Below are 17,649 nucleotides of genomic sequence, written 5' to 3'. Positions count from 1 at the left end.
TTAAAAGCCTCTTCAACGACAATAGGTTTCTTAGGAACCATGACAAAAAAAACAGAAAAGAAACAGCAGAAAAGGGCCAAAGTAACTTATTAGAATGAAAAATGTGAACTGGCTGAAAAGAAGACGCAAAGCAGAGAAAGCATGAAATTTTGAAAGGCAGAATGAAAGCGAGAAGAAAAAGTAAAAGGAAAATCCGGGAGCCTTTATTATAGGCAGGAAGAAGAAGAGCAAACGATGGAAAAGATGATTCGACAATCGAATTTAATGCTCACAATGATGAACAACCATCATACCAACATTCACTCCAATCAGAAGAAGAGAGAGAATTGATTGACGGACCACCTAGATAGGCATGGACAAAAAAGAAACGCTCCAAATTCCAAAAAAACACCCACTTCACACGTAAAAAAATTAACGCGCATGCTAAAAACCGAAAGCAGGAAAAAGGCAGCGTCGAAGCAAAGCTTGAGCACTAAGCACTCCTTTCCCAGACAAACTAAACCCTAAGGAGCTCCATTTTATCAGAAAAAAAGGGAGAGAAACATATGATACTATAGGAAATAAACATTTGACACATGGAATAAGGAGAGCCTTCAGATCTAGTGGCCACGTAGAACATTACGGGCCTTCAGATTCAGCGGACTTCCAAGAACCATTTTTCCATCAAGAAAAACCCTCTTGCCAGCTAGTTGAAGTCGTCTAGAAGACATCTCCTAGTTGAAGATTCCCCCTAAAAGAAGAAAGATTGTTAATAAAAGAAAGATTCCTAGAAAAAGAAGGATCAATCGAAATATTATAAATAGATAGGTATGACAAATCCTAAAGGTATGTTAACATCGTTACTTCATAGTATTCAATCACCTTCAAATGATGAGGGCGTTCCTTTGAGCCAACTAAGTCAAGAATGAAGGTGGACTCACACGACGTGTTACTTAGCCACACGTCGTGTGAGAAGGTTAGCCGGGAAAGAATCTGCATTGGAGGAGTCACATGGCGTGTCAACCTATCACACGCCGTGTGAAACATATGAAGGGCAGTCCTGAAGATTGACCAAGGCTCGTCTTGACTCGTCCGAAGACCTAGATATTAAAATACAATTTTGATGAAGTATTTTATTATGACAAAAATTACAATCGAGGAATTAGTTTCCCAAAATATTTAAATTCGGAAGTAAATTCACAAGTAAGAATTCTAAGAACTAAAAGTATTGGCTAAGCAATGCTCCATCCATCGCATGATGAGGCCCCTACCACCATCACCCTCTTCCTCCATTTGGTCCCACTTTCTATTTTCTGTTAAATGGTTGTAGAGACGGAGCATAGTGTTAGTGAGATGAGTTGGAACATATAAACAAATAAATAATACATACAGACATTTGTCTCAATTCACCAAATTTTATGACCCATTGAAGCAGTTTTCTGGTGGCTGTCGTAGTGAACTCTAATAAGCACAAGTGGTATCACTATCATCACGCCTAGCTGCCTGCATATGGAAACCCATCCATATGGGGAGCCCCATTAATCAAGGTTTTTGATTCGTATTAAGGGATAATCATATTCTAATTTCACAAAGTTAGTTTAAGCAAACAACGATAAGGAGAGCTGTTCTCATGTGGTTAGTTAAATGAAGATGCTTTGCCTTGCCCCCCACAAATTGATGGATGGGTGAGGGGAGAAGCTATAAGAAAGCAGAAGAGGAACAAAATAATGCGATGCTTTTTATTGGGAACTCGGCAAAAGGAGATTAAGTATTTTCCAAGTCTTGTTTCGGAAAACCTAAAAGAAGAAAAGGACCAGTTCCATTCCATACACTGGACCAGTAATCCATGAGATGAGATGAGATGAGACTCCCACTCCACTCAAGAAAGTATAAATTAACCTATTCCAAAAGTGGCCACCGACCCAAGTTCATTTTTTCTTACAGATACTATCAAGATAGTTGCCTTGCTTTTCCCTTTTTCAACTTTCAATTGGAGTTGATGCTGATGGTCATGACCAGTTTGAGCTTAATTTTCAAAAGTTTATTCAAATTGAAAATAATTACATATATACGCAATAGTAAAATTTATATTTTTTTTTGTTTATTTAACTCAACCGTTTAAAACTAATGTTTATAAATTTAAAATTATACATGACTATCGTGTTATTCTTAAAAGTAAAGTTCTTTTCAACGTGTTTCACATGTCACTGTTACAGTGATTTTAAAAAAGGGCAATTTTATAACTAATAAAACAAAATAAAATTAAGTGAACTTTTTAAAAGCAACCTTAAACTTTAGTGACCATTTATACAATTTACCACCTTTGAAATGTCAAATTGCTTTAACCCCTCCTCAAAGCTTTTATCATCCTGTTCTGCAACTGCAAGCGGACAAGACATTGTGCTGGCATACTTCATCCATTAGAAAATAGAAAGCATGCCCATTATGCGCACACAAGGTAGTAATCAACTTTAAGGGGATTCAATTCAAATTAAGAAAATATCAGAGTACAAGTTTCCAGTTTCAAGGATGAATTGTTTCGTACTTGTAATAATATACAAACAGTTATAGTATCCCCCCGCCCTTTTTTACCCACGAAATTTTAACAATTCAAGTACCGGTAAATGGATTTCCTATGAACAATTGAATTGCCAAAACAGTATCCATTAAAAATGGCACAAGTAAGATGAATCATCGGAGGTCAATAACATCAAACTTAAGATTGGGATTCATATAGACGTCTGTACAAGTCTTGTAAATGGGCCCACCATCGGGAGGTTGATCATGTGGATGAAATCCACGTTGTTGACACTGTCTTATTACTGACATGCCACCAGGGGTTGTCAACCGAAATATGCCGTGCGTTCTGTGCAGAGGACAAAATTATATTCAGTATATGATTGAGTAAAGCAGTGGAAACTTATAATGCAGCACTAGTCACCTTGAAGTATCTCTTGGTGCCATCACAATCGCAACTGCTTCTGGCAACATAATCTGAACAAAAAAACAACCATGTGAACAACCAATAAATGATCAGGAATATATATATAAGGCGTGCAAAAAAGAGAGGGTTCCGAATGGGTTCAAATGTCTTCTTTGTCGAAAATGGAGAAACTAATGGAAAACACTGAAAAGGATTTGCAATAGTTGCTACACTTTCAAAATGTGACAAAAAAAAATTAGCATAAATACTCTCAATACAGTTTATATAGAAACCTCTTGCTCCAATTAATATAACCAAGAAACATGAACAGTTTCACATTATGATTACCATAAACAAATCAGGCCTCAGGATATTGTATATACCAATCCCCACCTCTAATCCTAAATTGATCCGAACCCCCCAAAAGAAAAAATTGATCCGAACCCCCCAAAAGAAAAAATAGCAACCGGAAAACAAGTTTGCTGCAATGAACATAAATTTATAATAAGGGAAAGATTCAATCACCTGATATGAGTAATGGGTGTGAACGTCAATTGATGACATGAAACAGGATTGTGTAGGATGCGTCTTGAATTACGATACAGAAAGAAACAAGTCAGTCAAAAGATGACAAACATAACTAGGAAATTCATATATAAAAATTAAGAAAAATATATCGCCTAACTTAGAAGATTAGACTCTAAACAATATGCAAGTACACATGAAAAATATACCAATCGTGTAATATAAATAAGAATACCCAGAGACATATCCCTGTCCAACTGTGGGTGTATAAGGAAGCAACATATGCCCAGAACTTCAAGAGAACTACATATTACACAGGCCCAACATGCAAAAAGAAGAAAAGAAAGCAAAAGCGGCACAGGGAAAAAGTGAGATGGAATATATTGCATCTCCAATCTCCTTGAATGCAAAAGTTTGAAACATGAAAACTACTAAAGTATTAATAGAGTTTTTGTTAGATGCTAATTTGAAGTGCCTTAGACCCCATGAAGCATACAGCATATGTATTGGAAAGATCTCAAACCAAAAGCCAGGAACCATAACAGAAGTTTTGCTCCATTGAATGCTCGATAGATATTTCTACCAACTACAAAGTCAATCTAAATATACACCATGTACCCATGGAATAAATAAACAACAACAACAACAACAACAACAGAGCCTTAGTCCCGAAATGATTCGGGGTCGGCTAACATGAACCATCATATAAAACCGTGAAATCAAGTCGTGTCAGCGACACAAATTCGCTCCCTCCACTCCGTCCTATCCACTACCATATTTTCCTCAATTCCCAGTAAACTCATATCACTCTCGATCACCCTCCTCCAAGTTTGCTTAGGTCTTCCCCTACCCCTCACCACTACATCCCTTTGCCACTCTTCGGTTCTCCTAACCGGCGCATCAAGCGCTCTACGTCTCACATGGCCAAACCACCTTAGTCGGTTTTCTCTCATTTTATTCTCAATAGATGTGACCCCTACTTTTGTCCTAATTATTTCATTACGCACCCGATCCTTTCTCGTATGACCACACATCCATCTCAACATACGCATCTCCGCCACCGACATCTTATGGATGTGGCAGTGTTTCACTGCCCAACACTCCGTACCATATAACAATGTTGGTCTAATTGCCGTCCGGTAGAATTTTCCCTTCAATCTATTAGGCATGCCAGGGTCACAAAGGAAACCCGTAGCACTCTTCCACTTCGACCAACCAGCTTTAATCCTATGAGCAACATCTCCATCTACTTCTCCATCCGTTTGGATAATAGATCCTAAATACCGGAAGCAATCCGAGGCCTGAACAACTCTCCCATCTAGGGTGATTGTCCCTGCCTCCCTACTCCTATGGCCGCTAAACTTACACTCCAAATATTCTGTCTTACTTCGGCTCAACTTAAAGCCTCTAGATTCTAGAGTTTGTCTCCATAATTCCAACTTCCTCTCCACTCCTTCTTTCGTCTCATCAACCAACACAATATCATCTGCAAATAGCATGGAATAAATAAACAGCTCAATAAATTTAAAATTCTTGTCCTCATCATTGTCATCAATAACCTAGATGGATTGTTGTTTTCAATATACAAATGGATCCTAATTTATTGCTGCAAGACTTACAAGATACAAGGTTTTTTTCTGGCACACACGCGGAAAAGATAAGAGGAAACATCATGTTTCACAGCTAAAATGTGAATCTTCTATCCAAAACCTAGGAACATTGAAGCTAGAGAAATCAAGCGACAAGGACCACAACTCAAACACCAATTTCCATAAACCAACTAAACCTCAACTAACCTCAAACTAATTGGGATGAACCATAAGGCTTCCTTTGTTCATGTATTCTATTGAGGGATAAATCGAAGGCAAGCACAATGAATCATTTTTACCATATCAACTCATATGATGTTTTGCTTACTGCTACGAACCACAAACTCTTTCACACTGCAGATATTCTAACTGGTGCAACCTACACATTCCAATTCACTTTTTATTTAGCCTTTGCATTTCTTCACATGTACTTCAAAATTCTTATCTGAAACGCCCATTTGATTAACTTGCTATGCTTTATGACCAAACATAACTACTACAAGTAGCCAGTTAAAGCCCATTTGCACGCGGAGAATAATAGTAATTGTCCAATTGAACCACCTGTCTTACTTTCATGCTTGATATCATCATACAATTTCTACCCTTTCTATTGCATTGAACCTAAGCATCAAAGGTGAACACATAAAGCTGCTCAGGCTTCTATTATAACACCATCCCCTTATATAACATGATACTCCTCTGTCTTTGAAAGGATGCCGTTTTAGGAAAACACTTCTGTTGTAAAATGTTTGTCATGTTAATAAAATCAAGATAACATGTAATAATTTTCTCCAAGTATATCCTTACGTTTAATGTTGATTGCAATAAAATAAACAAAATGATTAGTATTCTCAAAATATTTACAGGGATATTTTAGTAAAACAACACTATAATTAAGATACTCCAACATGACTTTCTTAATAAGTGAGTCAAAACCTTAACGACAACCCTTCAATAACGGAGGGAGTGCTGAATTTGCAATTCATGCAAATTCTAAGTATTATTTATAACCTGAAAACTTCAGATTCTAAATCCATCCACTAATTAGTTTTAATACACTGCAATTCAAGATGATGATAACACTTCTTATTAAACAAGCAAAAAAACAAAGGTAACAATAGAAAAAGCTTCAGATCTGTTGTCCTGTTAGGCATGGCAAGTAAGCTAACAGAGGAAAGGGAAAATTTAGATCATATAACAATGGACAAATCAGGAAAGGGTGCAAAGAAGTAGTTCTTACATGTATCCACCCAAGAGGGAATAGAGAGCGCTTATCCTGAACTTCAAATATTTCCTCTTCATTTGTGGCCTGACACTGATAAGAAAAACAAGTTTTTCCGAGAATCAAAGAGACATGATTATAAAAGAAAAAAGAAAACACCGTTATCAATGCATAGTGAAATTGTCATACCGAATCTGATGTGGATTCCTGCTTTGGGATAATGAGAGCAGTAATATAAAACTTTCTGTTTTTCTACAAAAAAAAAAAAAAAAGGGAATCAGCAATACACGTAATGAAGATGAAGAACAGAAATTTTAGGTTATCAAGACTTACAAGTGAACCAGCAAGGATACCACAAGTTTCTAAATTCCTATCAGTATTTGACTTTGCTAGCTTCATGAAATTCTCCATCATTGTGGTTGACTGCAAAGAGAATTTACTTTTTACAGTTACATATGCTCAAGTTTTTAATAGGCAACGGTTCATAACCTTAAAAACTCGAAGGCTTACTATCCTTCCCAAAACACAATAATTTTTCTTAGTTAGCAAATGGAAAATAAAGGAACATCCAGAAAAGGAAACATGGATTAAAATAAAAAGGATATAACAAATGATTAATACTACAATTTGCATTATCAGAAAGATTTCTTCTTTAGAGAAAAATGCACAAAAGCTTTAATAATTTCAAACATTAGCTATGAAGCACAAATACTTCTAAGAGGTCAATGTACGCGTATCCGATACTCCGAGGATGGGGATACGGCAGGGATACATACAGGATACGGCTAGGAAGTATCCCCTTTTTTTCTTTTTCTTTTTTAATTAGGGGATACGCCGGGGATACTTTTCATAATTAAATTAGTTAAATTGTAGGGGTTTTTAAAAAAAAAAAAAAAAAACTTTAAAAATATAAGGATTATATAACAAATTAAATAAAGTAATATCAACCCACCACCCATTAACAAATTAAATTTTTTAAAAAATATAAGGATTATATAACTTATTAGTTAATATTATAGATGTTATTTGTGGTTTATATATTTATATATCTTTTAAATTTTTCATTACAAATGATATATATATTATTAATTATATATAAAATTTACCATATCCCCGTTGTACCCGTATCTCATATTTTTAGAAATGCAGTTTGCCGTACCCGTACGCTTACCCGTGTCAGGGCTTCATATAATATTAGGAACAAGATAGTTGATAAAGCTTACAATGTGCAGTTGCAGGGGAGATTCAGAACGAATCAATTCAGGTGAGGAAATGTCCATTTTATGTTCTGCTTCAGCAACTTGGGCCGACATGGCAGGTATCAAATCTTGTACTTCTGCAAGTACAGCTGGAGGAGAAGGCTGTCTAATCAGCTCTGTTTGAACAGGAGTTTCTATCGTTTCAAAAGAAATCATGGAAGAAAGTTCTTCAGCACTGCTCCTCTTACTATCTTCACTCTTGGTAAGAACTGATTCTAAACTTGACTTTTCAGTTTCTGAGCAAACACTATCTGATTTTATTGCAAGTCCATTTTCTGTGGACTGCAGCAGGTTGTGAGGTTCAGAATTGCTGGAGTCATTTTTCACTATAACTACATCTTCTGTAGATTGCTGCAGGCTGTTTTCACATGCAAAGAAACCAACAAACTTTCGGAGATTAAAAGAATAATGTAACCAGATGTAAAGATATCATGCAATAAAATAATACTCAAAAGACTAAATAGGCAATAGCTTAAGCACCAATTCAATTACATAATGGCTTCAACAAATTGTCATTTAATAAATCTCAGAGTTTGAAATCAGATATCTTAATATCCGAAATAGCAGTAAATAAATTACTTCCGTAAACTAGAGAAGAGCCTAACCGAGGAATTTCAATTGGAGTGACGTCTATGTTGCTTGGATAGCTGACCTACAGTTAGATGACATTAGTCAGCAAAAAATTTGCACAGAGAAACAAAACAAAACCAAAAAAAAAAAAAAAAAAAAACAAAGCAAAATAAATGGAAACAAGCAACCAAGATGAACAACAACACCATACTCTTATGTCACTCCTTGGTGGCTGCCACTGCCCATAAAGACCATTTGGACCCAATATAGAGTGCCTAGAGAGAGTTTCCTCCTTTGGGCGCAGGAAATTTAAGGATCTGTAAGGAACAACTAAAACTGTAAAGAAAGTCCAGAGTACCAAAGATATTAAAAATCATTGACACATGCATTACAGTAATTGGTTCCAAACCAAAAAGATAAGGGTAAAACAAATCACTCTACAATTAATGGCCTTCTCATAAACCAAACTAATGTTCACAGAAACACCTTATTACACCTTCTTGAAAAGGCTGAGCTTGAGTGTCAGCAAGACAACTACATTTGATATAAAAATTGGACAACTGCGGGGATATCTGATCTACCAAAAGTTTTAAAATATAATAACTAGTGATTTTGCACGAGAATCTACTCAAACTACACTACAAAGTAAAAGAAAATATATCAAAAATTGTCATATTTTATACAACCAAAGTAAATAGAATAATTTGTTGGTGTATAAAATATTTTTGAAATAAAAAAAAAATTATGTGATTAATAATTTTTAAAATAAAAGGTAAAGTGATCTAAGGGCGGCCCGGTCGCATTACGCGTCCCCGCTGAGCGAGGGTCCGGGGAGGGGTCCCACCACAAGGGTGTATTGGGGGCAAGCCTTCCCTTGCCAAACTAATTGGCAAGAGGCCGCTCCTAAGACTCGAACCCGTGACCTCTGGTCACACGGCAACAACGTTTTACCGTTGCGCCAAGGCTTTTTAAAATAAAAGGTAAAGTGATCTAAATGAAAGAAAAAAAAAAAGTAAACCAACTTCCCACTACAACAACAACAACAACAAAGCCTTAGTCCTGAAATGATTCGGGGTCGGCTAACATGAACCATCATATAAAACCGTGAAATCAAATCGTGTCAGCGACATAAATTCTCTCCTAACAGTTATTAGCAACACCCCTGTTCTATATTATTTGTCACATTTGAGCAAATCACACATTAAGGAAATGATTGATTTGCATTAAATTTATAGAATAATGGACCAAAATACCCTATATCTCTCTTTATTGATAATCCTCATTTTCCGTAACATTCATTAAATTACACCACTCTTCATACCTTGAAAACTTAAAATGACAAAAAGAGTAATTATTGAAAAACTCATTAATAAGAATAAAATAGGAAAAATTTGCAATGAAAACTTAAAATGACAAATAATATGAAAAAATAAATTTTTTCTCTATGTGACAAATAATATGGAACGGAAGGAGTATAAGTCATTTTAGGGAGTTTCACACAACTTAAGAAACCCAATTAATTTAAAGTCAAATTACTAATCTAACCTTTAATCGATGCCTTAAAATTGGTTGAAAAAAGAAAAAACACTCTCTCATGAAAAAAATGTTGGAACTCTCTCTCTCACTCTCTCTCTCATCAATTAAACCTTGGCTAATTAAAAAAAAAAACTCTCTTTCATTCCCTTCATTCCTTTCTCTCTCTAAATTCAGCAATAAAGCCTGTATAATTTTAAAAAAACGGCATTAATGAACGTTGGAAACAAAAGTAAGTAATCAATACTAGAAGAATGATTAGCCATTAACGAAACAATGAAGAGAAGGATAAGAATGGAAAAGAAATTCCAAAATTCCATTGAAATTCTAAACGGCGCTTAATTTTTTTTTCTTTTTAAATAAAACTCCCTAAAACGACTTATAAAGTGGAATGGAGGGAGTATTTAGTTTTTTTAACTTAGCAAACACATTGAACTAGCTGCTTGTGATTGAAATAATCATCATTAGCTGACCCAAACAGCTAAATCGAGTCCTACATACTCTTTATTCTTAGTGTATTTTGACTTGAAACATCAATAAGCATGAAGCATGGACATGATTGACCTATTTCTTCTAACAAGCAATCAAGTATATCTCATATACATATCAATCCCTTGTCTCTATGGTTATTCAAATAAAGAATTAGACATAACATTATAAAATCTTCTTGCTTCCTTTAATTTTACTTTTTTTTTTTTTGAGAGAGGAAATAATAAATGGATTCATTAGCCTAGTTGTGTAACAGTTCCTGCCAAGAATGGGGGAAAAAGCTTATTAAGCATTGAAAACTTCTCTTTCCAAAGTAATAGAACATTTTATCTACCAAAGCAGCAGTTATGTGGAAAGATGCAAACAGCACACTTTAAGCATTAAAAAGGAAAGATCTTCTACTTGAGAGAAGTCACAATCTTGGAAATCTTACATCCTCTGGAACTGCTCTTCCACTGGTCTAGCATGTGAAAACTGCTGAGCTCTTGAACCCTGATATGCAATTTGTGCAGCTGGTCTTACTGTCTGCCAAAGGCAAGTAAATCATAGACATAACTTTTAACTTCATATAGCAGACTACTAAGAACCTAAGCACAGCAAGAAAAAGCAATACAATAGAATATCTAGCTAGAATTGCTGAAAGTAGTAACTAGTTACTACCCACAAAGAAGTTCTAATCATACCTTTATCATATCATAACCAGTTAAAGTTTTCTTTTTGACAGGAGGCCACTCTAATGAATCATTTTGATGTGCAGAGCCCCAACCATTTACTTGATGCGTATGTTTTCTGTTTAACTCATTGATCTTCTGCTGCACTGCTGGCTTTAAGTCCTCCAACTCCGTCACAGCATTCAATAATTTCTAGAGGAATAAATTAATGTCAATCCCGAACCCCAAAATTTATCACGAAATGGTTTTAATAGAGGAAAATGACAAGGGAAAATAGAGAAGGACCAATACTACCTTTTTCAAATAATTTTTTTTGCTCTGTGTGGATGCCCTATAATCTCGATGACATGGTATTGTTTCCGAGACCAAGCTAAAGAAAAAGCAGTAGATTGATAAACTATTTTACATCATTATTTTCATGGAAACAAAGTGAAGGAAATATCACTTTACATAAAGATTATTCCCATGTGTTTTCAAATTTTACATCAAATTCACCACTCTTCTCACCTTGAAAACCTCAAAAGCATGATATACAAATCTATAATATTCTTCTCTCCTCGAAAGATGTCAGCCTGCAATATAGCAAAAACAGTAAATAAATGCACACTGTGAAAAGATAATGAGACCAATTGCAAAAAAAAAAAAAAAAAAAAAAAAGAAGATAAACAGTCAACTGGAATCAAAAGAAGAAACATCTCTTTGTAAGCCATCCATATAAAGACATAATGGAAATAAATATGCAATGCATCTCAATTTCAGTAGAGATACTAGATCAGCTGCACAATGATGAAACTGAAAAGCTACTAAGACAGACAACATGAATTATCTTGAGAGCAATCAAAACAAGTGTTTCACTATAACAATATTTGAGACTTTAGAACATAAAAGAATGAATGGACATGTTTCTTTACATATCAACAACTGGCAAATTCAAACAGATAGGAAATTAGTCTAGAATTGAATATTGTTATTAGATTGCGCTTTTTTCTGCAAGATTAAAAATGAATCAAAGATGTTCTCTGAATTTTCAAAATAATGCACCAGCTTTGTCGCACAATATAGTCCATTTCCATTTTTCAGAGTTTAAGAAGATCATGTTAATATGGTTTATAGACAAAATTTGCTCATAAATTATAATGTTCCTAATATACGCCTACCTAAATTGGAGGATTACTCTAGTATTTTAGAGGCCCTAGACGGCTCCCATACTCCTTTTCCTTTTTTACAAATTTAAATTTAATAAATATAAAATTTAGTTAATTTTTTATTGGACCAATCAAACTTTTGGAGCAATTTGAAGAGAATGAAGCAGTGAATGGCTATATTATTGTGGGTTAAGGCTTGAAATTGCACATCTTCAATTAATTAAAAAAAACTCATCTTCCAATGAGGTTCCAAATTGTACCGTATGTTAAATGTTTGGCTTAAAATTGTACTGTTTTGTATGTTTTGTACATAGAGGCTAAACTGGCTCTCCCCCAATAATCATATGGCTAAATTTGTAACTTATCCCTGTTATTAAGAGGTAAGAAGGGGGAGTTGTGAAATAAATTTTGGAAGCCCCTATTGTGCTATTGTTGTTAAGAGGTGGTGATTGAAAACGAAGAGACAATGTGTGTTATTGTCGTCGAGTTTCGATTCCATTTTAGCATGTTGTCTTGTTTTCTATATATGATTACTATTAAATTCAGATAAAAAAGGGCGGCCCGGTCGCACTACGCGTCCCCGCTGAGCGAGGGTCCGGGGAGGGGTCCCACCACAAGGGTGTACTGGGGGCAAGTCTTCCCCTGCCAATTTATTTGGCAAGAGGCTGCTCCTAAGACTCGAACCCGTGACCTCTTGGTCACACGACAACAACGTTTACCGTTGCGCCAAGGCTCGCCCTCTACGGGATAATAATTATTTTTGGGGATAATTTTGAATAATTGAGATTTTAATAATTATTTTATTGTAATTGAAATAAGTTTGAGATTTTATCCAAAAAAAAAAATTGCATTGGAGACCCCCTAAATAGGAGGCCCTAGGCGGGCGCCTCCGCCAGCTCCCCGTAGAACCACCCATGGTGGTCGATTTATTAATTCCAAGTAGAATCTAATAATTCTCTTTTGTAACTTGTTAACAAAGTATTTTGAACTAGGGCATACATTAGGAATTTTAACAATACTTTTAAAAAGGGAAATGGACTACGATTTGGAACAAATGAAATGATCAAAAGAATAAACATGGATCATATTTGAAGAGTGGAAGGAGTAATAAGGGCTAATAACATAGTTATTGAAGGCACATGGCGCACTAAGGCACTAGGGGTCCTCGAACCTTGGCGCATCGTCGTGCGCCATAACGAGACAAGGCGCACTTACAAAAACAAAAATTATAAAACTATAAAACTAACATAAAAATGCAATGAATACTAAATCATGAAAATATTCTTAAGTATAAATAAATTTTAAAATGCAAAATAAATCCCCATATTAGAAAGCTAAAGCTGAATACTAAATCCTAAGTTCTACTCATCAAAACTCTCCAAATTCATCACTACTCATCATCACTATCACACTCCTCATCTAAAGCATCATCAAACTCTTGTTCATGAAACTGATCCTCTTCATCATCATCAACAAACTCCTGTTGAATTCGAATTCCCTTTGGCTGGTTGTGTTTCTGTTTGAATTCGACTTCTGTGTTTCTGTTGTACTATACTTCTTTCTCTTCTAATAGAGACTCTGTCTCCTCTTCTAATTAATTCAAACGTGTATAATCTCTTCCTCTTCTAATAATTTTTTTTTTTTTTTTTTTTTTGCTTATTTGGGACCCTCAGGTCAGATCACAATTTATTCAACACGTGTATCATATTGAGAATAAAATGAGAGAAAACCGACTGAGGTGGTTTGGCCATGTGAGACGTAGAGCGCTTGATGCGCCGGTTAGGAGAACCGAAGAGTGGCAAAGGGATGTAGTGGTGAGGGGTAGGGGAAGACCTAAGCAAACTTGGAGGAGGGTGATCGAGAGTGATATGAGTTTACTGGGAATTGAGGAAAATATGGTAGTGGATAGGACGGAGTGGAGGGAGCGAATTTGTGTCGCTGACACGACTTGATTTCACGGTTTTATATGATCATGTTAGCCGACCCCGAATCATTTCGGGACTAAGGCTTTGTTGTTGTTGTTGTTGTTGTTGTGTATCATATATTACAATCTTGGGCAGTGAAACACTGTCACATCCAGTGTTCTAAAAGTCGGCCAAGTCGCCGACTAATCGGCCGACTAGTCGGCGAAATTCAGAACACTGACCGATTTTTTATAACTGGGCGGGTTAAATCGGGGGTCCGATGTATTTCCGCCTAGGCGGTTCAAGTCGGGATAAATCGGGGCAAGTCGGGTTAAGCGGGTAAGTCGGGTTAGGCGGCTAAAAATTGGGTCAAGTCGGGTTAGGCAGCTAAAAATCGGATCAAATCATAAAATTATAAAAAATTTGCTACAAAATAAATAATACAAATAATTAATGATCACAACAACAACTAATTTACAAATAAAACTAAATTCAACATATATTGGAAATTAAAAAAAAATCCAAACTAAACTACCCATCACAACTAATCGATTTTTTAAACCCAAATTAAAAAAAAAAACCCAAACTAAACTACCCATAACAAATAATTAATGATCACAACACAACTAAAAAAAATAAAACTAATTTACACAACACTAAATTTACAAATAAAACTAATTTCAATATATTTATAATATTTATGGATATTTTATTATTTATTTAAAGAAAATATTTATAATATTTATATAATATTTATTAATATTATTTTTAGATGTGATCATTTATATTTAAATGTGTTTATATTTTATATTTATTTAATTATAAATATAAAAAATAGAAAAGTACATATCCGATTAATCCCCGATTAATTCCTGATTAATCTCCGATTAATTTTTTGAGGTCTTGTCCGCCCGACTAACGCCTTACGACTTTTAGAACACTGGATGGATGTGTGGTCATACGAGAAAGGATCAGGTGAGTAATGAAATAATTAGGACAAAAGTAGGGGTTACATCTATTGAGAATAAAATGAGGGAAAACCAACTAAGGTGGTTTGGCTATGTAAAACGAAGAGCGCTTGATGCGCCGGTTAGGAGGACTGAAGAGTGGCAAAGGGATGTAGTGGTGAGGGGTAGGGGAAGACCTAAGCAAACTTGGAGGAGGGTGATCGAGAGTGATATGAGTTTATTGGGGATTGAGGAAAATATGGTAGTGGATAGGACAGAGTGGAGGGGGAGAATTTGTGTCGCTGATCCGACTTGATTTCACGGTTTTATATGATGGTTCATGTTAGCCGACCCCGAATCATTTTGGGACTAAGGCTTTGTTGTTGTTGTTGTTGTTGTTGTTGTGTATCATATATTACAATCGTAAAAAAACCCTAAAAACTGCACCTATGTCACCTTGGCGCACAATGGCACCCCTGGCCCACGCCAGGGCGGCTGCGCCCGCCATTGTGGATGTCAAGGCGCTAAGGCCAGCGCCTGGTGCACCATGCGCCAAAGACACGCCTTTAATAACTATGGCTAATAAAATATTGACATTTATGAAGACACACATGTTAAATCACTTCCACTGCACGTCAGATCTGAATCTTCATATGTATGATTACTCAGCACCAGAGAGATTAGAATTGACAAAGATCTTAGTTTATGAGATTAGAATTCTTTACTAGCAAATAAAAACATTCTCTACCAGCCACTAATCAACACCAATAACTAAATTAGCACTCTTATAAGCTATCTAAGTCAAATTCCTACATTATACACAAAACCAACCTGCGAAGATGACTCATATTGTCAATGATTTAAATAAATGAAATAAAATAAAGTGAAGCTCCTACTTTCAGGTAAATTCAGTTCCCCACCAACTAAATTAATCAACCCATTTCAAAGTCCAAAATGGAAGGATGAAACCACAGTCAATTCAGCTTAATACATACTTATATGAGAATACAAAAATTATAATTGTAGATTCATAATAACAATAAATCCATCCTAAGGTTGTGATTGTCTCCAATTATAGCTTTTCGCATATCAAAAATAACTACACAACTCATAGCTGATAAAGTTCAACTGATTACCTATACTACAGATTTCATAGAACTGTAAAGCCAAGTGGAGCAGCTAACACTAGTAGAAAGATTATGAAACCGGATACTGTTTTAAAATGAATTATAATTGAAAGATTCCAGCCCTTTTTTTGTCCCACTAACAAATTGATTTTCAGTCATTGGGCAAACTTGCATGCTTATTTACTTAAGCTCTTATTACAGAAGAACTGAATGCAGTGCCTTCTGAAGCAAAAACTACAGGTTTTGGTGTCTTAAGCTCTTCATAATTCACCAAATAGCATAAAGCATAATGCCCTAAATTTTTAGTTTTCACAGCATCCTCATTTCAAAATGAAGAAGTGGTTAATCAGTATAGCTAATATTGGCCTAGTCTAATTCACTGCTTTGATCAGTGTTAACTCATAATAATTTTATACAATTGATAATTTGAATGTAATATATTTCTTTTTTTTTTAATGTACTGTATTTGGCAAGGGTTCGAGTCTTAGGAGCGGCCTCTTGCCAATTAAATTGGCAAGGGAAGGCTTGCCCCCAATACACCCTTGTGGTGGGACCCCTCCCCGGACCCTCGCTCAGCGGGGACGCGTAATGCGACCGGGCCGCCCTTTTTTTTTTACTGTATTTCAATCATTGATCATACTAGCATTAGTTTTTCTGTCATTCCTTGTCTTATTATGAAGCAATGCCGTAGTACAGGTTGTGCCTTAGCCTCTTCATTATTAATCAAATGAAAATAAACATAATGCTCTCAAATTAAGTTTTTTCTGCAGATATGAAGGTGTTATATCCATCATTTGCAGATTTCAAAAATGGTTAGTGGTAACATATATTGGACTAGTACAGAAATCCATAGCTTATCAGTAGTTAACTCAAGAATTTTATACAAGTTTTAAAATTTTCAAGAAACTGTGTACCACTAACTCTCATGTCCCCTTATTTCACTAAAAGTCATAACTAGCATTAGGAAACCATAAATACAATACAAGAATCTATCGCGATTATCCAGAACAAGAACAACCAATTAAATTACTACAATACCACGGCTCATCTCCACATTAGATTTCGAGCTGCCAAAACCTATATAACTAATTTCCAAAAAGGCAATATACAAATGGGACAATTGATCAAGCGCAATGAAAAGTTCAAGAGTACTAATTGTAACCAATTTTTCCCTGATAAAAAGGTCCAAATTAAGATAAATTCCATGAATTCCTATAAACATATCATGCGATAGATAGATAAGAGGGGGACCTGTTTGAGAATATTATCCGCGATCCGATAGTAGTATCGAAGAGAAATCCGATTATCAACATCAACTTTTCTGGCACTCGCTGCGATGTTGATTCTAACAGGGGTTGAAGATGGCCTCATTGCCTCTTTTCGTTGTGATTATGCAGTCTTCTCTCTCCGTTTCTATCAATTTTCTTGTCTAACAAACAGAAATAATAATTCCAGGCTCAAATCGACGACTCCGTGAAGCGCCCGGAGTTCAAAGGAAGGTCGTCGTCATTGGCTGCTGGCTAGCGTGTGTACGGAACGGGAGAGACGATAGAAACAATTCAACAAAGAGGCCATTCTGGTTCGAAGGGTAAATATGGGAATACAGTCCAGTGCTATGAAATGGACTTTTGGCCGCTGTTGGGTTGGGGCATGCTTTTCCGAGTTGGATGCGACTATGGGTAGAGATGGCAAAAGTATTCCTATTCGATTATGCGAAATTCGTAATTTTAGAATTTGTTTAGTCATGTTTGGCTCGTGTAGAAGTA

General features: G+C 35.6%; 1 protein-coding gene across 1 annotated transcript; it reads right to left on the bottom strand.

The window, feature by feature from the left end:
- Positions 1-2,436: 2,436 nt before the first annotated feature.
- Positions 2,437-17,513, bottom strand: LOC136217951 (AMSH-like ubiquitin thioesterase 1). The gene is made up of 14 exons (XM_066004661.1): positions 17,135-17,513; positions 11,268-11,332; positions 11,055-11,130; positions 10,773-10,952; positions 10,523-10,614; positions 8,279-8,384; positions 8,103-8,149; positions 7,462-7,855; positions 6,572-6,661; positions 6,428-6,490; positions 6,257-6,331; positions 3,428-3,490; positions 2,921-2,973; positions 2,437-2,845 (listed from the first exon to the last, which is right to left on the bottom strand). Exons 1-14 carry the CDS (start codon positions 17,252-17,254, stop codon positions 2,671-2,673), a joined length of 1,599 nt encoding a protein of 532 aa, XP_065860733.1. The 5' UTR covers positions 17,255-17,513; the 3' UTR covers positions 2,437-2,670.
- Positions 17,514-17,649: the final 136 nt, after the last annotated feature.

Source organism: Euphorbia lathyris, chromosome 2 (assembly GCF_963576675.1).
Source record: "Euphorbia lathyris chromosome 2, ddEupLath1.1, whole genome shotgun sequence".
NCBI classification, from domain to species: domain Eukaryota; kingdom Viridiplantae; phylum Streptophyta; class Magnoliopsida; order Malpighiales; family Euphorbiaceae; genus Euphorbia; species Euphorbia lathyris.
The sequence above is the reverse complement of the archived record's forward strand: the minus strand, read 5'-3'. Positions and strand labels throughout refer to the sequence as shown.